This window comes from Ailuropoda melanoleuca, chromosome 4 (genome assembly GCF_002007445.2).
Source record: "Ailuropoda melanoleuca isolate Jingjing chromosome 4, ASM200744v2, whole genome shotgun sequence".
NCBI classification, from domain to species: domain Eukaryota; kingdom Metazoa; phylum Chordata; class Mammalia; order Carnivora; family Ursidae; genus Ailuropoda; species Ailuropoda melanoleuca.
This window is the reverse complement of record NC_048221.1, coordinates 49,819,876-49,842,205: the sequence shown is the minus strand read 5'-3', so window position 1 is coordinate 49,842,205 and position 22,330 is coordinate 49,819,876. Positions and strand designations below refer to the sequence as shown.

Here is a 22,330-nt window from a genome sequence, read left to right as displayed (position 1 = left end):
AGTGGGCGGCCCGGCGGCCCGGCTGGGGGCAGTGCGCGAGGGCCGAAGCGGGAGTAGGGCCCCGGGCCAGCCAAGCTGAGAGGCGTGACAAGGCCCGTAGGCGAAATCCAAGAGGGGCGTTCGCGGCCCGGGGGGGGAGAGAAACCCGGCTACAGCGGGTGGGAGCCGGCTCTCTGTGAAGATGGCGGGGCCGGAGCTGCTGCTCGACTCCAACATCCGCCTTTGGGTGGTCCTACCCATCGTTATCATCACCTTCTTTGTGGGCATGATCCGCCACTATGTGTCCATTCTGCTGCAGAGCGACAAGAAGCTCACCCAGGAACAAGTCTCCGACAGGTCAGCCCCTTTCCTCTCCGGTGCCCTCACTCCCCCTTGACCTTGGGCAAGAAAGTACAGGGGTTTTGTCGGTTTGTCCGGGTTGACATCGCGCCCCCACTGGCTGGGTGACCTTGCCTGTGTTACCTCTGTATTTCATTTTAGTCATTTGTAAAATGAGGATAACAGGAGATGCCTCATAGAGCAGCTGCGAGGATTAAATTTTGAATGAAGCCTACAAAGCCTTTAGTACAGGGTTTGGGACGTATTAAGTGCTCAAAAAAATTGTTGCTGTTAATTGTTAGGCCAGCCGCCAACCCTTTTATCTATGAACTGTATATAAGGTGGGTGTGTTTACACTACTAGTTCACCAAATGTGGTGGTCAGCTGAGATACTAAGTAACCAAGTGCTGTGCAAATGTAAAGTTGCCATAGAGATGTGAGGCATTGTAATTATCACTTCTCCTTCAGGAGTAGAGGCAACTTGTTCCTCACGTGCTTCATTACAGTATTTATCTGTGGAGAAAGGTAATTTGAGAAGATTTTAGATATCTAGACTTCAGCCCTATATTAAAATTTTAAAAAAAATTTCCAATCATTTGATCATCTTCAGAGATCATCGCAGGTAAATGTTGCTATGTCTTTAACACTTCGCTATCACTTATTAATCTCATTTTAAGAAAGAGCAAGCCTTGGGCTCAGAACTTTCCACAGGCAACAGTATCTTACTAAAATTTAATTATGTTTTGTTTTTATTGTGTTTATGTTAAGTTTCTATTTATGGCGACTAATACTGGTTTTCCATTGGCTGGCAACTTAAAGATTTATTTTATAAACTTACATAAGTAGAAAAAGTTGATATATAAAAAATACTGTTTTTAATAGTACAGGTGCAAGTGAATAAAACAAAAATCATAACCACGGAATGAGAATGACTGAAGTTTGGGAAGCACTGCTTTATCACTTTCGGTTGTGCTTCCCAATTAGGCTGAGAATAATAACAATAATAATAATAATAAACCAACATTTATTAAGCACTTATTCTATGCCAGGCACTAAGCTAAGCCCTTATATTCATTAACTTATTTAAAATTCAGAGCAACTGTTATGAGATAGATGCTGCTGTCCCATTTTATAGAAACTGAGGCTTAAGAGGTTCCATGGTCACCATGATGACATTCAGGACTTGAAGCCAAATTTTCTGGTTCCCAAGTCTGGAGTTCTTTCCACTACATCACAGCGGCCACTTTGATTATTTTTCTGTGGCATCAGTTCCAGAACTGATGAGAACCAACCTCCTGGAGAGAACCTGAAGTCAGTTCACCACAGAAAGGACGGCTATAAAAAGATGCAATGTAAAGAGAGCTCAGATATTTAGCATTTATTTATTGACACCAATAAATTGTTCTCATTTTATCCTCACAATCACACCAAGTTAGATAATCTTGAACCTATTTTTACAGTTGACAAAAAGAAAAAGTTAAGTAGCCTACCCAAAATAACCAAAATTGTAAAATATTATGCCTGTACTTCAACTCAGATCAGTCTCACTCCCCAAGTTAAATTCTCTTGACCACAATTATTACTGTCATAGATGCTCTGCCACAGTTTTCTGCTCTTGGTTCACTATGTGATTTCAGAGTGATGTTTCTGAATGATATCACAGCCATAGCACCTTTTTGTTTCTTTTTTTTAAGATTTTATTTATTTATTTGTCAGAGCAAGCACAAACGGGGAGCGGCAGGCAGAGGGAGAAGCAGACTCCCTGCTGAGCAAGGAGCCCAATGTGGGACTCCATCCCAGGATCATGACCTGAGCTGAAGGCAGACGCTTAACTGCCACCCAGGCATCCCCACAGCTCCTTTTTCTAACCCAAGATGAAATTCACAGTTCATGCACTCTATAAATAAAAATACTTTAAAACAACAACAACATGTTTGCAATAACATGGATGGGCCTAGAGGCTACTATATGTTAAATGAAATAAGTCAGAGAAAGACGATTACCATATGATTTCACTTATATGTGGAATCTAAAAAACAAAACTAACAAAAAAAAGCAGAAATAGACCCATAAATACAGAGAACAAACTGATGGTTGCCAGAGGGCAAGGAGATAGAGGGATGGGTAAATGGGTGAAGGGGAGCGTGGGAGGTACAGGCTTTCAGTTACAGTATGAATCATGTGGATGAAAGGTACAGCGTAGTCAATGATATTGTAATAGCACTGTATGGTGGCATATGGTAGCTACACATACGAGCACACCATAATGTATAGACTTACCAAATCACTATTGTGTATGCCTGAAACTAATGTAACATTGTGTGTCAACTATACATCAATAAAAACAACAACATAATGCCCTAGTTGTGACAATAAGGAGAACTAAAAGAAAAATAATGTGGGGCGCCTGGGTGGCACAGCGGTTGGGCGTCTGCCTTCAGCTCAGGGCATGATCCCGGCGTTATGGGATTGAGCCCCACATCAGGCTCCTCTGCTATGAGCCTGCTTCTTCCTCTCCCACTCCCCCTGCTTGTGTTCCCTCTCTCACTGGCTGTCTCTATCTCTGTCAAATAAATAAATCAAACCTTTAAAAAAGAAAAAGAATGTAATTTCTATTTCATAAGTACTTGTTCACAGTGGTCCTCAAAAATGTAATGCAAAAGTTAAAGCACGCACCTCACTATAAAATCACCTTAATCGGGACAGGTTCAACTGTAGGTTGATGCAGTATTTGCTACTTAGATATTACAGAAGGCTGTGCTGTTTTGGATGTGATTTTACTAAATGAGGAACTGCTCTTGATAAAGTTTTGAACAAAACAAAGTGCATTTTTCCCTATATATACGTGGTGGTTGCATACCTGGAAATTGAATGTATATAAAAATCACTTCTTCCTTCCCTGCAGAAAAGAAGATGGAATTAGGTTTGAGGCTCAGATGATTAAAAGCAATTCAGTGAGACATTCAAAAAGTAGTGTGAGACATGAGATGGTTCTTTGAATTGCCCAACTTTCTCCAGCATTGAAGAATACTTAGTATCCCTTACCCCTAATCAATGACCGTTACATTCTCTTTCTTCTCTACCCCATCATTTTGGCAATCCAAAAAGTTCTACAGATTTCCAGAAGTCCCCTAGAGGGCAGTACCACCTCCATGGAGAGCCACTGCCTTAGAGAAAACTCAACCTCTCTGGTCATGATTGTTCTTTTATGTGAGATGTCTGGTTCATGGCAATTCTGATATGGTGTGACAGTACCCCACCAAGTCATCCTGTGAACTTGGAACTTGGAGAGAATGCTGAGCACTTGGTTCTGAACCTGCCAAAAACCAAGGCAAAACATGTTTTCCGGTTGTAAAACATTCCTCTAAATATAGTATAAGTTTCCATTAGCCTGAATGATCACAAAAATGGAACGTTTGGTTTCATAAATTATTAAGCTTTTGTTGCCTCAAAACTTACTAAAATTTTTCTAAAATATATTAAACCAAAACTGAAAGATAAATAAAATATATTAGATCATAGTTGGGGATAGAATGGAAAAAAATGGTGCTTAAGTTCAAAGAATATACTGACTCCTAGGAAAGGAAAAAAACAAAGTCAGGTCTTTAATATATGATTAAACTCCAATTTGATACAAACTTTAAAAACCAAAGCTTTCGGGGCGCCTGGGTGGCTGGGTCGGTTAAGTGTCTTACTCTTGATTTCAGCTTAGGTCTTGATCTTAGGGTGGGCTTCGGGATCGAGCTCCACATCAGGCTCCTCCACTAGGAGCCTGCTTCTTCCTCTCCCACTCACCCTGCTTGTGTTCTGTCTCTCTGTGTCGAATAAATAAATAAATAAATCTTTTAAAAAAATGTCTTTCAACTGCAAATTATCAATGCAAAAGAGCTTTGTCTTTATAACCAGTGTAAGGACTTATTTTTCAAGAGTAATAGAAATGGAAATGCAAAATTAAAAATTTCTTGTAGCATTTGCAAACCTCGGAGAAACTGAATATTTAGAATATACAGGATAATTTAAGCTTGCCTTGATTTAGGGTTGAAATGCCTTAAGGTCATGGTTCTCAACCCCAGTTCTACAAAATTGCTCAGCAGTGAAAATATAGGAGATGTAGATGTATTTCTGTTGATTACAGCACCTGAAGAAGGCCTGAATTATCTACAGTGAACAAGTTTTTATTGATGATCTACCACATGCCCTGCACTGTACATACGCTATAAGGATACAAAATATGACAAGGCCAAGATCCTACTTTCAGGGAGTTTCAGTCCAAGTGACAAAACATGCAGAAGAAAAATAATAGATACCTTTAATCTAGTGCTTAGGATATGCCACATGCAGTGGTAATCACTTTAAATGAGATATATATGAAGAAGTCAGCTTAAAATCCTCAGTATTTCCCTTTTGCTCCTTTTTGTTGTTGTTGTTGTTGTTGTTTTAAGTACTCTCCACACCCAACATGGGGTTCAAACTCACAACCCTGAGGTCAGGAGTCACACGTTCCACCAATGAAGCCAGCCAGGTGCCCCACTTTTTTTTTTTTTTAACTATTTGTAAGTGTACAATTCAGTGGCATTAAGTACAGTCTCACTGTTGTGCAACCATCCCCGTCATCCATTTCCACAGTATTTTCGTTATCCCAAACAAACTCTGAACATATTAAGTAATAACTCCCCATCTCTTCTCCACCTAGTTCCTGCAACCAGCATTCTACTTTCTGTTTCTATGAATTTGACTACTCTAGGTACCTTATGTAAGTGGAATCATACACTATTTGTCCCTCTGTGCCTGTCTTGTTTTACTTAGCATAATGTTTTCAAGGTTCATCCATGTTGTAGCATGTGTCACATTTCAATACATTTTGTAGCTAAATGAAATGTACAGTGTGACAATTTGACATACATTTACTTTCTGAATTGATACCACAATCCAGTTAATTAACATATACATCGCCTCACATAGTTACCTTTTTTTTTTTATCAGTGTTAAAGAATGCTTAAGGTCTACTCTCTTAGTAAACTTCAAGTACATTACACAGTTTTATTGACTCTAGTCATTATACTATATGTTAAACCCCCAGAGGTTACTCATCTTATACCTGTACCTTCTGGCTAGGTTCTCCCTATCTCCCTCATCCCCCGTAACCACCATTTTACTTTCTGTTTCTGAGTTTGTTTTTTTTTTTTTTTTTTTTTTTAAGATTCCAGATATCAGTGAGATCATACAGTGTTTGTCTTTCTCTGGCTCATTTCACTTAGCATAATGCCCTCAAGTTTCAACCATGTTGTTGCAGATGGCAGGATCTCCTTTCTCGTGGCTAATATTCTATTGTGTATGTATATGTATATATACTACTGAACTGTGTTTAAATAGCATTACAGTGGTAAATTTTATGTTATGTATTTTTTACCACAATTTTAAAAAATACGCTGGGATGCATGTGGCCTTATATAGTATGTCTCTCGCACATTCTCAAGTCCTGTAGTCCTCTTTCTTGTAGCATGTGGCCTTTTCTCAGGTCCTCAGAGACATAGTCTTTATGCCTGCTGCAGGGCTTTTGCCCATGCTGTTCCCTCCAGCACTTTGTCAAGGTAATCTCTAGTTGTCCTTAAGGTTCCACTGTAGTCATGCATCATCATCAGAGCTTTTTCTCAGACCTTGACTTCCTAGACTAGGTCAGATCCCCATATTATACACTCCCATCATACCATCCATCTCTCCTTCCTAGGATATAACAGAATTTCACGTTTATTCCTATGGTTATTTAATCGATGTCTCTCTGTCCCACTAGATGTTAACTTTCATAAGATATTTGCTTTTTTTTTTTGAAAATTTATTTATTTGAGGGTGCCTGAATGGCTCAGTTGATTAAGTGTCTGCCTCCGGCTCAGGTCATGATCCCAGGGTCTTAGGATTGAGCCCCGTGTTGGGTTCCCTGCTTAATGGAGAGCGTCCTTCCCCCTCTGCCTGCTGCTCGCCCGGCTTGTGCGCTCTCTCTCTCTCTCTCACTCTTTTACTCTTGCTCTATCTCAAATAAATAAAATCTTTAAAAAAAAAAAAGATTTATTTATTTGAGAGAGAGCAGGGGGAGGAGCAGAGAGAGGAGAGAGAAAATCCTCAAGCAGACTCCCCCCCAGTATGGAACCTGGCGCAGGACCCTGAGATAATGACCTAAGCCAAAATCAAGAATTGGCCGCTTAACCGACTGAGCCACCCAGGCGCCCTGAGATATTTGCTTTTTGATCAGTTGTCCTTGTCACCTCATAGTACATGGCATTCAGAAGCTCAAGAAGTATTTTTCCAATGAGAATAAATCTGTTATTATGCAGAATATGAAAGGAGGAATGGGGAATTTAAATGACTCACCCAAGATCACATAGCTAATAAGTGGCAGAGCCAGGATTTGAACCCATCTGTTCAACTCCAGAGCTTAAATTTTTATCCGTTACTCTAGACCCAATGCTGCCTAAACCATTAGTGATGAAGGACCAGTTTTTGGTTTCTTTGGTTTTTTTTTTTTTATTTCCAATCTATTATAAACTGATGCTTTTGTAAAATATTTTAGTACATATTTATTTGGATGTTGTGGAAATACCAAATTATTATAAACGTTTCTAAACCTTTACTCTCGATGTCTGCATTTAACCTCGTCACAGACCAGCACTGGTACATAGGCCACACTTGGAGTAGCTTTAGACTAGCTCCCAGGGACAGAACATATTACATGTCACCTCTGTAGGCCTGTGTATAGAGCAGTCAACTGTACAGTACAAAGAGGTCAAGAGGAGGAAGACGAGAGAATTCCATGAAGGCACCAGGCAGAGTTTCATGGAGAATGTGGGGTTTGAAGAAGGTGTTGTGGTGTGATGGGGTAGAACTCATGAAGGAGAGGGGCACTAGAGCATTCCCAGCACATGGAGAGGCTAGAATATGCATAAGGTGACAAGGGGACTCTGATTAGAGCACGTGGTTTATACTGAGGAGTAGAGAGAAAACCAAGCAGTTTTCATGTTGTTTATTTCTGTCTGCATTTTTTTTTCACTTTTCAAGAAGGATTTCCATTAATTTAAGGAGGTTTTTCCGCCCCCATTAAAACAACTTTTGAAAACCTAGCAGACATTAGTATTTTGATCTCTGTTCTGTTTGGCATCTGTATCTTAGCACCACCCACTTGTATCGCACCCTGTTATCTTTAATGATCAATTATAATCAGATATCACCAAATAATTTATTAATTCAGTAAATGTTCATTGAGAGTTTACTAACAGTCTGAATCCTGCTGCAATTTCTATTTGTTGTCTGGCGGGGAGCAACCCTGTCAAACCCTGTACTCATGTCTCTGTGGGGTTTTAAAAGGTCTTTGTTTTATCCTCACCCTTCCTCCCTCCTCCTGCCCCCAGATTTTCTGAGGAGCATCTAACTGTTACTATTTTCACTCAGAGAAAGTTCCTTCTTAGCTTCTTATAAAGTAAGAAAAAGCTGAGTGTGATGTTCCAAATGTACCTTCCTCAGAAATCTTTTGTTCATAAACACACTGTAAACACAGTGACTTCTGAAAAATGCTTTTTTGAAGACCTGATTGTTGGGTTAAATATGTTATATTGGTTTTAAGGACATTTGTATTTGGAAAAGTGTCCCCACAGGACTGTTGCCAAATAGGCTCTCTCTTGTGTTTAAATAGGTCTTCTACTCTTATTCTCTCATTTTCTTCTAGTGTTTCGCTTTTAAAAATCTCATTGTCTTGGTTGTATTTTTCAGTCAAGTTCTAATTCGGAGCAGAGTCCTCAGGGAAAATGGAAAATACATTCCCAAACAGGTACTCATTTATCTTTTATTAAAAGCTCCACGATTCACTTTGAGGGCAGTAGATACCTGAATGTTTAATAAGGGGACTCTTTGGGGAAAGCTAAAGTCTGGCAAATCTGTAATTAAGCTGTGGCCTAGTGGTGTCTGCTGTCATTGTGACCTCGCCCTTCTTAGGAAATTGTTTTTAAGTGTGACTCAGCTAAAGTGTCAGGTTGGCTGCCAAGTAGGCAGCCAGCTCTGAGTGTAACAGCCTATTCCAATGGCCTTCTGACTAAACCTCTGGGGAATAATATGACAATTTGCTATGTCACAGTTTTAAGACTTAAAAAGCTCTCTTTTCTACTAGTCTTTCTTGACACGAAAATATTACTTCAACAACCCAGAGGATGGATTTTTCAAAAAAACTAAAAGGAAGGTAGTGCCTCCTTCTCCTATGACTGGTATGTTTACTCCCTTCTGTCATCTTTACGGAAGATTCTTAACATGAGCTGGGGGGAGGGCAGGGAGGATGTGGATTTATTTAAATGTTAAATTGTATGAGATAGTAATCTAAGGGGCCTTAGAGATCATCTAGTACAGGGATCTACACAAGTGGAGCTCTCTTTTTCAAATAAATCATCTGGGAACCCCAGTGTATAAAGTAGATTTTTTAAAAAGAACCATTGGCTGGAGAGTGAGAAAGCTAGAGCCATTGTCCCTGTGTTTCTTCCCTTTGCTGTTCCTCAGGACCCAGGGCTCCGCAGAGCACAGTTGGAAAAGCATCCCCGCCCCAGCTCCCACCCAGTGCCTGGATGCCATGGCTGACAGATGGCCACCCAGCTTCTGTCTGAAAGAGGAGGAGCTCTTAACCACTTCCCGAGCCCTGCCATTTCTTTGTCAGACATGATTGCTTGGCCCACCCTACAGTTTTTGCTCTAACAGATTTCTTACTTCCACTGACCCTAGTCATGTGAAAAAATACAGCACTTTTAAAGTAAAACAAAATAATTTATTTTTCTGTGTTGGCTGTCCTCTCATTTTAATACCCATTTCTCTAGGTAAGAAACCCAGACAGAAGTTACTGCAATTGATTTTAATAAGTCCTTTAGAAACCCACAAGAAACAAAAGACCAATTTGCGTATGAAAAGATACTTGACTTCACTAAAATCTACGGAATGCAAATTAGAACAAGATATCCTTTTTATTTTTTTTTTTAAGATTTATTTATTTGAGAGAGATGTGCACACATGCAGTGGCGGGTGGAGATAGAAGCAGAGGGAGCCAGAGCGAGACTTTCAAGCAGACTCCCTGCAGAGCACAGAGCCCAATGTAGGGCTTGAACACAGGACCCTGAAATCATGACCTGAGCCAAAATCTGTCGTCAGATACTTAAACAACTGAACCCCCCGGGGTACCCGCAAGATGTCCCTTTTAAACAGTTAAACTGGGAAAGCTTCACAAAGCTGCTACTGTCAAAGTCATGGGAAGTTAGGGCCTCTCATTATTATTGAAGGACAATCTGACAGTATTTGTCAATTTTAAATGTTCAAACCCCTTGACCCAGAAATTCTTCTAAGAGTTTCTCTTACAGAAACACGTCAACATGCAGATTTATGTACTAGGTGATTCTTGGCAACAGTGTTTAAAAAAAAAAAAAATAGAAACAATCTATAGGTCCAACCAAAAGTAATAGTATGACCACACAGTGGACTCCTATGCACACACTGAAAATAGTGAGAGAGAGATATTATGCCAATGTGAAAATACCATTTATAATATATTTACTTTTTTAAAATTAAGAAGCAGATTAGTAAGCATAATATCCCTTTATTATGTATATATGGAAACTACTATACATCCATATTTATACACATTTGTATAAATATGGAAGGATATACAGCAAATAGTTAAACGTATTCAGAGAGTGGGCTCAGAGAAACTGTCTACATCCTATGTTTCCACATTATTTGAGTTTTTTACAGTGAATTTGTATTACTTTAATTATCATATAAATTAAAAATTTACAGAAAATCAGGGGAAAGTCCCTGACAACAGTGGTAAAATGTTGTGGTCTCTTGTTTTTGATATAGATCCCACTATGCTCACAGACATGATGAAAGGCAATGTAACAAATGTGCTACCTATGATTCTTATTGGTGGATGGATCAACATGACCTTCTCAGGCTTTGTCACAAGTAAGTTACAGACCCGGAAGACTTCAGGTTCACTTATCTATGATCCTTTCCCATGTCCCTATTCAGAGAAATCTAAGTGCTGCTGAGACACTAATATAATGGGTCCCATATTCTCTATTGGAAACTAATCACATTCTTTTTTTTTTCCTTAAGATCTTATTTATTTATTTGAGAGAGAGAGAGCATGAGAGAGTGAGTATGAGCAGGAGGAAGGGGAGAGGGAGAGAGAGAAGCAGACTCCCCACTGAACAGGAAGCCCAACGTGGGGCTCAAGCCCAGGACCCTGAGATCATGACCTAAACTGAAGGCTGACGCTTAATCGACTGAGCCACCCAGACACCCTAGAAACTAATCACATTCTTTGAAATAAAATTTAATATACCATGATTTTTATGGATCTTATCCCAAATTCATCATTAGTTCATGATATGGATGCTTTCTCTTTTTTTTTAAGGTTTTATTTATTTATTTAACAGAGAGAGACAGCCAGCGGGAGAGGGAACACGAGCAGGGGGAGTGGGAGAGGAAGAAGTAGGCTCCCAGAGGAGAAGCCTAATGTGGGGCTCGATCCCAGAACGCCGGGATCATGCCCTGAGCCAAAGGCAGACACTTAATGACTGAGCCACTCAGTCGTTAAGATGTGGATGCTTTCTTACAAATAGGAACTTAAGTGAATGGCTTGCTCGTTTGTATCCAAAACTAATTCTAGTTAAGTAGGATGAAGGGAAACAGGTTTCTATTTTGACTTCATTTTCTAAGTATTGGAGTGAGTTGTTTTGTCTATTTGTTTATAATTTGTTTTGAATCAATTTCGTTTCTCAGTAATGTAGTTCTCTATGTGTATATATTCCACTTTGGGTTTAACAGATTAGTGCAAGTTTCTTTTCTAATTTTAGGTCATAACTCAGAGTTCCTGCTTCTTAAGCAATAGAGAAGCTGGTGTTCAAGGAAGTATAACAGAGTGACATTTGACTGTTACCTTTTTCAGAAATTGACACAGATTTCCTGGTAGAAATCATTTTCAAACTGTGTATGGTCAGTTTCCACCTCCTCGGGGAAGGATTACACGCATTCATGCTTAAACTGTTCTAAAAACAGCGAGGAGAGATTGAACTTTCTCTCTCTTTTCTGCAGCCAAGGTCCCGTTTCCACTGACTCTCCGATTTAAGCCTATGCTGCAACAGGGAATTGAACTACTCACACTAGACGCATCCTGGTAAGAACTTTCTTTCCTTTATAAAAATACAAACCAAAATCTAAAACCGATGTCCCTTAAAGAACAGGATTTCCAATTTGCATACTTCACTGGAATAGGTTTTTGGTTTTTCTCATTGAAGCTCCACTCAAAATGCCATGGGTGGATTATGACAACTTTTAGCCTACCCCAGGTGATTTCTTTACATACTCTTTGGATGATAGAAAGTGTGAACTATGTTAATTCTAAAATAACTACCTATGTTGTTTTACTTCCGCTTTCCTAGGGTGAGTTCTGCATCCTGGTACTTCCTCAACGTCTTTGGGCTTCGGAGCATTTACTCTCTGATTCTGGGCCAAGATAATGGTAAGAAGCATGTTGGGTTTAATAAGCAAATACTTTGATAGACAATCATCCATGCCGGGGCCAGAAAACTCATGTAGGCTGTTTTATTTGTTAGCATAGTTAAAACAGTACTTCACTCCTTAAACTTCTTAAGTTCCTGAGGTATTCTGCAAGAGTCTTAACAATTCGAGGGTCGGGGTGCCTGACTGGCTCCATCGGTGGAGCGTGCAACTCTTGATCTCAGGGTTGTAAGTTCAAGCCCCACGCTGGCTGTAGAGATTACTTAACATCTTTAAAGAAAAAAAAAATTCCAGAGTCAACTGATGATCTGAGTTCTCCCTGGAAATCGCGGGGACAATATTTAGTTCCCCGAAGTCTGAAAGCCTCATGTGAGGAATCCAGTACCAGTAATATGAGCCTGCAAACTGAAGCTGAAACAAGGCCTGGTTTGACCAGTTAGTTCTTTGACTAGAGTTCTGGCCAGGACCAATCCCGGCTCTCTTATTTAATGGCTGGGACCGCGGGCAAGTGACTTAACCACTCTAATCCTGTGCTCATTTGTAAAATAGAGATCTTAATAATTAACTTCAGAGTTTGTTGTGAGGAGTAAATGAGGTAGAATGTGTAAAGCACTTAGTAAAGTACCGGCATAAAGCGGTTGCTCATAATGGTGGCTGTAGTTATTGTTGACATCTGAAAGAAAGTTTAGCACTTCCTTCAGTTACCTTCTGTTATCCTCATGCCCATTTTTCAGGAGAGGTAGAGTGACTTTCCCTAGGTCACACAGCCAGTATGTGGGAGGGCCAGTCAGTGAATCTGTCGTGTGGTTCTCTCCTCCATTCCTGAGCATTGGTCAGTGTTGTGTGAGGACCGTTCTTCCTGGAGGGCGCTGGGGGCCTGCTGAGCCCTGGCACTCATGTAGGTGCGTCTTACACTGCAGCTGCTGACCAGTCACGGATGATGCAGGAGCAGATGACTGGAGCAGCCATGGCCATGCCCGCAGACACCAACAAAGCTTTCAAGGTACACTCCCACCTCCTCCTGGCTTCACTAACGCTCCGAAAGGCATTAGCAGACAGTTACTTTAAAGACGGGTTTCCCTGAAGTGAGTGTAGTATGTATGGTTCCATCATTTAAATTTAGCAAAAATGAATTTTTGTTTACATATTTCTTTTTTTTTTTTTTTAAGATTTTATTTATTTATTTGACAGAGAGAGAGACAGACAGAGAGAGAGGGAACACAGGCAGGGGGAGTGGGAGAGGAAGAAGGAGGCTCCCAGAGGAGGAGCCTGATGTGGGACTCAATCCCAGGACTCCGGGATCACGCCCTGAGCCGAAGGCAGACACTTAACAGCTGCGCCACCCAGGTGCCCCTGTTTACATATTTCTTATTCCTGAGCCAGAGTCAGCTGTTAAATAAATTGTAGATTCTTGGTGGTTTTACTCGTTTTTAAATGCTCACTCAAATTTAATCCATACTGTAAATGAAGCTGTAAAAAGAGTCCATTCAGAGATACCAGGTAAACATTTAGACTATTTTGAACTATTTTGGACCCTATGGATATTAGATATAAATTTCATTTAAAAAAAAATCAATACTTACCTTTCCATGAAGTGATTCTGCAATATGTAAAGTCCAGTATAGTTTTTGTATAGCAAAATCTCACTAATTTTTCATGATGAAAACTAGAAATAGAAGGGAATTTGCTCCTCTTGATGAAAGGCATCAATGAAAAACCCACAGCTAACATCATAGTCAGTGGTGAAACACTAACAGCTTTTCCCCTAAGATTAGGAATAAGACAAGAATGTCCATTCTTGCCACTTCTGTTGAACATTGTGCTGAATGATTAGCCAGGGCCATTCGGCAAAAAGAAATAAAAGGCATTTACATTAGAAAGGAAGAAGGAAATGATCTCTGTTTGCAGATGACATGGCCTTGTATATAGAATATTATAAGCAACCCACAAGAAAAACTGTTAGAGCTAACAAACAAGTCCAGCAAGGTGTTAGAAGATGCAGGGTAAAGATGCAAAAATCAGTTTCATTTCTACACACTGGTAATAAAGAATCTGAAAATGAAATTAAGAAAAAACTTCCATTTAAATTGTATCAAAAAGAATAAAATACTTAGGAATAAATTTAACAAGAGAAAGACAAGACTTGTACACTGAAATTACAAAGCATTGCTGAAAGAAATTAAGGTAAGACCCGAATGAATGGAAAGACGTCCATGTTCATGGATTGTCAAGATAGCAGTACTCCCAAAATTGATCAACAGATTCAATACAGTCCCTCTCAAAATTCCACGTACCTCTCTTACAGAAATTGACAGGCTGATTCCGACGGTCATATGGAAATGCAAGAGAACCAGAATAGCCCAATTAGAGTTTAATATGAATAAAGTTGGAAGACTCACACTTCCCGATTTTAAAACCTACTTCAGAGCTACAGTAATCAAGACTGTGTGGTACTGGCATAAGGATAGAGTTATAGATCAATGGAGTGGAATTGAGAAGGTCAGAAATAAACCCATACATTTAAGATCAATTGACTTCTGGGGCGCCTGGGTGGCACAGCGGTTAAGCGTCTGCCTTCGGCTCAGGGCGTTATCCTGGCGTTCTGGGATCGAGCCCCACATCAGGCTCTTCTGCTATGAGCCTGCTTCTTCCTCTCCCACTCCCCCTGCTTGTGTTCCCTCTCTAGCTGGCTGTCTCTATCTCTGTCAAAAAAAATAAAAAAAAAAAAAAAAAAAGATCAATTGACTTCTGATAGAGGTGCCAAGACAGTTCAGTGGGGGAAAGAATAGTCTTACTGCTGACTGGGTACAGAGTTTCTGTTTCCAGGATGAAAAATTTTGGAAATACATAATCTTGATTGTTGCACAACATTTGAATGTAATTAATGCCATTGAATTGTATACTTACAAAAGTTAAAAGTAGCAAATTTTATGTTATATATATTTTACCACAATAAAAGAAAAAACTTTAAATGGTGTAAGAGCTAAAACTATAAAACCCTTAGAAGAAAACATAGGTGTAAAATGTTTGACACTGGATTAGGCAGTGACTTCTTAGACATGACGTTAAAAGTACAAGTGACAAAGGAAAAATAGATAAATGGAACTTTGTAAAAATGAAAACTCGTACTTCAAAGGACACCATCAAGAAAATGAAAAGACAGTATCAGAGAACATGTTTGCAAATCATATCCCTAATAACGGTCTAGTATTCAGAATAAAGAACTCCCAGAACTCAGCCATAGTAAGACATCCCAGTTAACAATGGGAAAAAGTTTTGAATAAACATTTCTCCACAGAAGATACACAAATACCCGGTAAGCTCATGAAAGCATGCTCAACAGTTGACCATTGGAGAAATGCAAATCAAAACCACAGTGACTCAGTGACTATAATAAAAAAGATGGACACTAACAGGTGTTGACAAGGATGTGGAGAAATTGGAATCATCCTACTTGCTGGTAATGGTGCAGCCACTTTGGAAAGCAGTTTTTAGCGTATCCTCAAAAAGTTAAACATAATTACCGTATGAACAGCAATTCCACACTTAGGTAAATAGTGAAGGAATTGAAAACCTATGTCCATACAAAAACTTATACAAGAATGTTCGAGGGCTCCTGGGTGGCTCAGTCAGTTAAGCGTCTGCCTTCGGCTCAGGTCATGATCCCAGGGCCCTGGGATCGAGCCCCGTATCAGGCTCCCTGCTCTGCTGGGAGCCTGCTTCTCCCTCTCCCTCTGCCTGCCATTCCCCCTACTTGTGCACACGTTCATGCTCTCTCTCTCTCTCTCTCTCTCTGTGTTAAATAAATAAATAAAATTTTTAAAAAAATGTTCAGAGCACTATTCATAACAGTCCAAGAGTAGAAACAATCCAAATGTCCATCATTTTATGAACAGATGAACAAAACAGAACATTTTGGAACGTACATACAATGTATGGAAAATGAAAGTGTTCAGTAGACTATTCAGCAGAAAGGAGTGATGTACCGATACATGCTACAACAGGGAGGAACCTCAAAAACATCCTAAGTGAAAGAAACCAGGAAGAAAAAGCCACATATTATATCCAGAACAGATGACTCCAAAGATACAGAAAGTAAAGTAGTAGTTGCCAGAGGTTGGGGGAGGGGTTTAATGGGGAGCATCTGCTATTGGAAATAGAGTTTCTTCTTGTGGTGATGAAAGTGTTCTGGAATTAGGTCGTGGTGATGGTTGCATTTCTTTGTGAACATACTAAAAACCACTAAATTGTACATATTCCAAGGGTGAAGTTTATGGCATGTGAATTGTATTTTTAAAAAAATAATGGAGGGGCGCCTGAGTGGCTCAGTTGGTTGAGTGTTTGCCTTTGGCTCAGGTCATGATCCCAGGGTCCTGGGATCAAGCCCGGCATCGGCCTCCTTGCTCAGTGGGGAGTCTGATTCTCGCCCTTCCTCTTCCTCTGCCCATCTCCCCCTGCTCCTGTTCTCTCTCTGTCTCAAATAAATAATATCTTTAAAAAAAAAAAAAGATGAATGGATAAAGAAGATGTGTGTGTGTTCACACACACACACAGACACACAACGGAATATTACTCAGCCATCAAAAATGAAATCTTGCCATTTGCAACGACGTGGATGGAGCTAGAATGTATTATGCTAAGCAAAGTCAGCCAGTCAGAGAAAGACAAATACCATATGATTTCACTCATGTGAAGTTTAAGAAATAAGAGAGATGAACATATGGGAGGGAAAAGAGAGAGGGAAACAAAGCATGAGAGACTCTTAATGATAGAGAACAAACTGAGAGTTGATGGAGGGAGGTGAGTGGGGGATGGGCTAGATGGGTGATGGGTATTAAGGAGGGAACGTGTTGTGATGAGTACTGGGTATTGTATGTAAGTAATGAATCACTGAATTCTACTCCCGAAACCAGTATTGCACTATATGTTAACTAACTAGAATTTAAATAAAAATTTTAAAAAACCAGCCATGAGCTAACATTTGTATTTCATATTTTATTTCCTAAAGCATTTTTTTAAACCTGCTAATTAAAGGCAAAAGTAGTCAGCGTTAATAGACTGTTTAAAATGTAATTAGTGGGGCACCTGGGTGGCACAGCGGTTAAGCTTCTGCCTTCGGCTCAGGGCGTGATCCCGGCGTTGCGGGATCGAGCCCTACATCAGGCTCCTCCGCTATGAGCCTGCTTCTTCCTCTCCCACTCCCCCTGCTTGTGTTCCCTCTCTCTCTGGCTGTGTCTATCTCTATCGAATAAATAAATAAAATTTTTAAAAAAATGTAATTAGTTACTAGCTTTAGTCACCTCAGACAAATTATTTTACCCTTTTTAGCCTTATTCTCTTTGCCTACAACTTGAGCATGGGGGTGCACAGGGCAGGTGGCATCACCTACCTCGTATGATTAGATAAGTTTATACGTGTAAATAGTTTAATCCAGCTGCTGGCCAGAACTGATGCTCCCACATCAGCACTGCTCTTAGTAACAGCCCTCCTCTCCCTTCCCTGGTGTCCTCTTCCTTTGCAGACAGAATGGGAAGCTTTGGAGCTGACGGACCACCAGTGGGCACTAGAGGATGTCGAAGAGGAGCTCATGGCCAAAGACCTCCACTTCGAAGGCATGTTCAAGAAGGAATTACAGACCTCTATTTTTTGAAGACCCACGCAGGGATTTGCTGTGTCAGAAACTCAGAGTAGCGGTTTACTTTGTAACTTTGGTTTGAGCTGGAAGCCTCTCAGAATAAAAAGAAGGATGCATGAGCTGGCAGGTGTTCAGCAAGAATTGTTCTTATCTGAGCCAGGTTCCCTTGTATGTCTGAAACTGGAGGAGATTTGAGGAGTCTGTGCTAGATGACTTACCAGAAACAGCTATTTTTAAAATGTTTCACATTTTCCTTCTGGTGACTCTGATAATGAAAGTCAAAGAAAGGGGGAATACTCAAGCTAATAATAATACATAAAACTTAGCAAAAATTCAGTCTTTGGAAAAACCATTGTCAATTATATCTAATTATTAAGTGCAGTCAGCCTGACTTCTAACCACAGTGAACACCTGTTTTCTTGGGATCCAAACACCCTGTGTTTTACTTTTAATTTTTTGTTAGTATTTGTACAACTTTCTTTACACAAATAATGCATTTTCATTACTGATAATTTAGGAGCTGTGGATGGGCAAAGTGTAAGCTCCCTGTGTTGTTCATTTTGAGCCTGCAGAGTGACATAAAGAGCAAATGGGTCAAAACCTGATTCAAATAAGCTCTTTTCAGAGTGAATACCCAGGGCTAGGACAGACTTAGCCAGTCTTCCATCTCAACACTGAGACGCTGCCGGATTCTCAAGTGCCTTTGGGATCATCAAAGATAGGATACATAATCTGAGGTCTTGAGCTGGAGTTCAGAATGTATCAAATCCATTGACAGATCAACAGTGCTATAGCGAATATGGCTACTCAGTTGAATGAAAGACCTCATTTCCCAATTACTCTGGATAAGAGAGTTTGCATATTGCTGTAAGAAGGGAGAAAGGGCGATTGCTGGCAGACACATAGTTAAGGTTGGCCCAGGAATTATTCTGTCTGGATTAACTGTCCCAGGGAAGTGGCAGGGTGCCATTTCTGTACCAAGAGGTGAATGTAATTTGCATGTTGAACGCTGTAATCAAGAACAAACAACTCTTGACTCTACCGATTAAAACATCCTGTTTTCTCTGCTTATAAAACATTGCCTCTGGGTCACTAACAGCTTTCGGCCAGTTATGATCAGTTGTGGATCAGTGCTGAAGAGTCAAAGATGAAAAAGATGTAGGGCACCTGGGTGGCTCAGTCGGTTAAGCGTCTGCCTTCGTCTCAGGTCATGGTCCCAGGGTCCTGGGATGAAGCCCCACATCAGGCTCCCTGCTCATCAGGAAGTCTGCTTTTCCCTCTCCCTCTCCCCCTTCCCTGTCTCATGAGTGCACACTCTCTCTCTCTCTCATAAATAAAATCTTAAAAGAAAAATGTGACCCTTGCCCTCAAGGAACGCATTAGAGAGACACATAAGAAATGGGTGGTTCTGAAACCTTTTTTGGGTCACAGAACCTCTTTGGGAATCCAGTGGAAGCTCTGACCCTCCCCTCCAGAGTGATGCACGTGGGCATAGACACACAGAGTTCCCAGGTAACACAGGGCTGTTGATGGATCTCCAAAGCCTGGTCACAGGGACCTATAGACCACACTAAGAAAGCCTCACCTTTAAAGATATTTAAAATAGCTGCTTAAAATATTAAAGGAGCAAGGGTTCACAAGGGAGCAAGGGTTCACTCTCTTGACCTGGGTCTCAAAAGAGTTCTGCAGTATAGAAGGGCATTCCAGGCAGACAGAACTGGCAAAGACCCACAGATTAAAATGTCCACAATTTGCTGGACCCTGACTAAGTGGGGAGTGGTATGGTATATACCAAAAAGTATAGGTTGGATTGGAATGCAAGCAGTAATTGATGACTGAGTGATATCACCCTCATTCCCAGGAGGCATCTCAGAGCATTTCATTTTGCCTCTTCACCCACACAAAGTTTGTCCTTTTCCCTGCAGCAAAGTTGGGTGGATAAAACGTGAGGTCTTTCTCAGCCATCATGATGATGGTAAATGCACATGTCCTTGGCAGCAGCCAATCAAAGGGAAAATCCAAGTCTGTTTTATCAGGCTTTTCCCAGAATCAGCGCACAAGTTCAGCATGCAGTGCTTATCGTGTGTGTTTCCTGGAGTTCAACTTGGGCCAGGCTACTGAATGAGCATCTTACCTTTTCCATCAACCTGGGCTTACACTCAAAATCACTTAAGACAATCTGAAATGTCCATTTACTGATCATGATGGGGAAGGTACCATGCATGGAAGTCTAAATATTGACAGTCAGATGTACAACACATCTCCGAAAAATAATGATGATTTAGATTTGAGAATAGGTAAACCTTCACTTAGGGGCAAAGTCTGTGTGGTTCTTTTATTTGGTTGAAAGGACCAAATATGGTGGGCAGGTGTATAATTGAACCACATGGAGGATTACGAACTATAAGAAATATTGCAGTTGCAAATGACAGAAACTGAACTCAACTTGGCTTAAGCAATATTTTTTAAAGGAATGTAAATGGCTGAATAACCAAAATGGTCAGTTGGCTTCAAGTTTAGCTGGATCCAGTTCCTCTAATGATGTCATCAGGACTCGGTTGCTGTTTCTCAACTCTTTTCCTTTTTTAAAAGATTTATCCATTTTAGCGAGAGCTCGTGAGTGAGCAGGGGGAGGGGCAAAGGGAGAGGGAGACGGCAGACTCCCTGCTCAGTGCAGAGCCTGATGCAGGACTTCATCCCAGGACCCCGAAATCATGACCTGAGCCGAAATCAAGAGTCGGCTACCTGACGGACTGAGCCACCCAGGTGCCCCTCCACTCTCCTACTCTCAGGCAGTCTATGAAGACCCTGGCTCGGTGAAAAGAAAACACTCCTTTCTGAAACTTTCCAGTAAGTCAGGTAATAGACCTGATTTGGGTCACGTGCAAACACTATGATGTGTTTAGCCCCACCTAAACTGTAAGGACCGAAGGTGGGATGGAGGCGAATCCTTAAGAGGAGAGCTGGGGTTTTGCTGCCAGAAGAAAGTGGCAGAGGTACCCAAGAAAAAACAATAATTTTTACCCTTTAATCACCCAAACTGTCTGGAACGTTACCAAAAGGAGGTATTGCCCCTGTCCTAGTACGCAATAAAGTCTGCAAACGTACTGGATTTCTACAATATGCTCCGTGTCGCATTAGATATTTTCAGATCTTTCTATTCACTCCTTTACTGACCATCTGCCAGATACTGCATTCCCAGGCCTTAAGAGCTCAGACTGCTGTGTCACGTGCCATGACAGGGTGACTCGGGGAGCCTGTGGGAATGTCCTGCAGGTCATCCAACCAGCCTGGGTGGTCAGGAAAGGCTTCACAGTGGAAGTACCATCTCAGGATATGAAGGATCACAAGGAAACATATACAGAACCAAGGAAACATATACAGAACCAAGGAAACATATAAGGAACGACCATCCTAGGCAGAGGAGACTGTGTGCAAGGGCCCAAAAGCAAAGGTGATGGCATTTTCACAAAACCAGAACAAGGCCCACGTGGCCCTGAAGGGTAGAGAATAAAAAGATGTGACGAGCATTGGGTTAGACATTTTAAATAGGTGAGTGGTCTAGTATATGAACTAGATTTCAATACAATTGCTTAAAAATAACATGAGATGGGGCACCTGGGTGGCACAGCGGTTAAGCATCTGCCTTCGACTCAGGGCGTGATCCCGGCATTGTGGGATCGAGCCCCACATCAGGCTCTTCCTCTGTGAGCCTGCTTCTTCCTCTCCCACTCCCCCTGCTTGTGTTCCCTCTCGCTGGCTGTCTCTATCTCTGTCGAATAAAGAAATTAAAAAATCTTAAAAAAAACACATGAGATGAGGCAGCATCAGGGCCAGATGGCAGCTTGTAAGTCATCCCTCAGAAGAGAACTTGATCCTGACGTGGCAGCAGGGAGCCTTTGGGAGGGACTGGTGTGAAGGGATTTGCTGCTGGTGGGCAAGGAATGGAGAGAGTAAAAGGGGGTGCGGCAGGGTGAGAGTGGAGTGGGACTGCGGCCATTTACATGCTTGACTCCTGCTTTCTTGCACTAACTCAGGGCTGTGTGTAGCTTTGCTTAGGATACTTGCTTTCTCTGGGCCTCAGTCTCCCCAGCTGTCAAAAGGAATCATAATGGTGTAGCCCTTTGGGATAAGTCTGGCAGTTCCTCAAAATGTTAAACATAAGGTTTCCTTATGACTCAGGAATTCCACTCCTAAATAGATCTACGTCCAAGAGAAATGAGAACACACATCCACATGAAAACTCATACTGGGGGCCCTGGGTGGCTCAGTCAGTTAAGCGTCTGCCTTCAGCTCAGGTCATGATCCCAGGGTCCTGGGATCGAGCCCCACGTCGGGCTCCCTGCTTGGTGGGGAGCCTGTTTTTCCCTCTCCCTCTGCCTGCCGCTCCCCCTGCTTGTGTTCACTTTCTTTCTGTCAAATAAATAAATAAATAAAATCTTTAAAAAAAAAAACAACAACTCATACATGAAGTTCATAGCAGCATTGTTCTTAACAGCCACAAAGTGGAAATGACCCAAATGTCCAAAATAAATAGATCAATCAATCGATAAATATAATAGGGTACGAACACACAGCGGAATGTTACACAGCAATAAAAAAGAATGACGTACAAATACAGCCTACAACAGGGATGACCCTTGAAATACATGAAACGAAGGAAGCCAGTCACACAAAAAAACACATTTATGATCCTGTGTTTTATGAAATGTCCAGAATAGGCAAACCCACAGAGATAGAACATAGATTAGTGGTTGCCAGGGCCTGGGGAGAGGGAATGGGGAGTGACTGCTAATTGATAGAGGTTTCTTTTTGCCAGATGAAAATGTTCTAAAA

The 22,330-nt window shown here is 41.0% G+C and overlaps 1 protein-coding gene across 1 annotated transcript; it reads left to right on the top strand.

Moving 5' to 3' along the window:
• The first annotated feature begins 19 nt into the window (after window positions 1-19).
• Window positions 20-18,570, top strand: EMC3 (ER membrane protein complex subunit 3). Its single transcript, XM_002925025.4, has 8 exons — window positions 20-336; window positions 8,077-8,134; window positions 8,471-8,564; window positions 10,195-10,299; window positions 11,434-11,515; window positions 11,781-11,860; window positions 12,780-12,862; window positions 17,381-18,570. Exons 1-8 carry the CDS (start codon window positions 182-184, stop codon window positions 17,507-17,509), a joined length of 786 nt encoding a protein of 261 aa, XP_002925071.1. The 5' UTR covers window positions 20-181; the 3' UTR covers window positions 17,510-18,570.
• Window positions 18,571-22,330: the final 3,760 nt, after the last annotated feature.

Excerpts from the sequence above, each read along its gene's own strand:
- EMC3 (XM_002925025.4), top strand. The coding sequence starts at position 182 with ATGGCGGGGCCGGAGCTGCTGCTCGACTCCAACATCCGCCTTTGGGTG. Across the intron at positions 337-8,076 it reads CAGGAACAAGTCTCCGACAG|TCAAGTTCTAATTCGGAGCA; the intron begins GTCAGCCCCTTT and ends TGTATTTTTCAG. Across the intron at positions 8,135-8,470 it reads GAAAATACATTCCCAAACAG|TCTTTCTTGACACGAAAATA; the intron begins GTACTCATTTAT and ends CTTTTCTACTAG.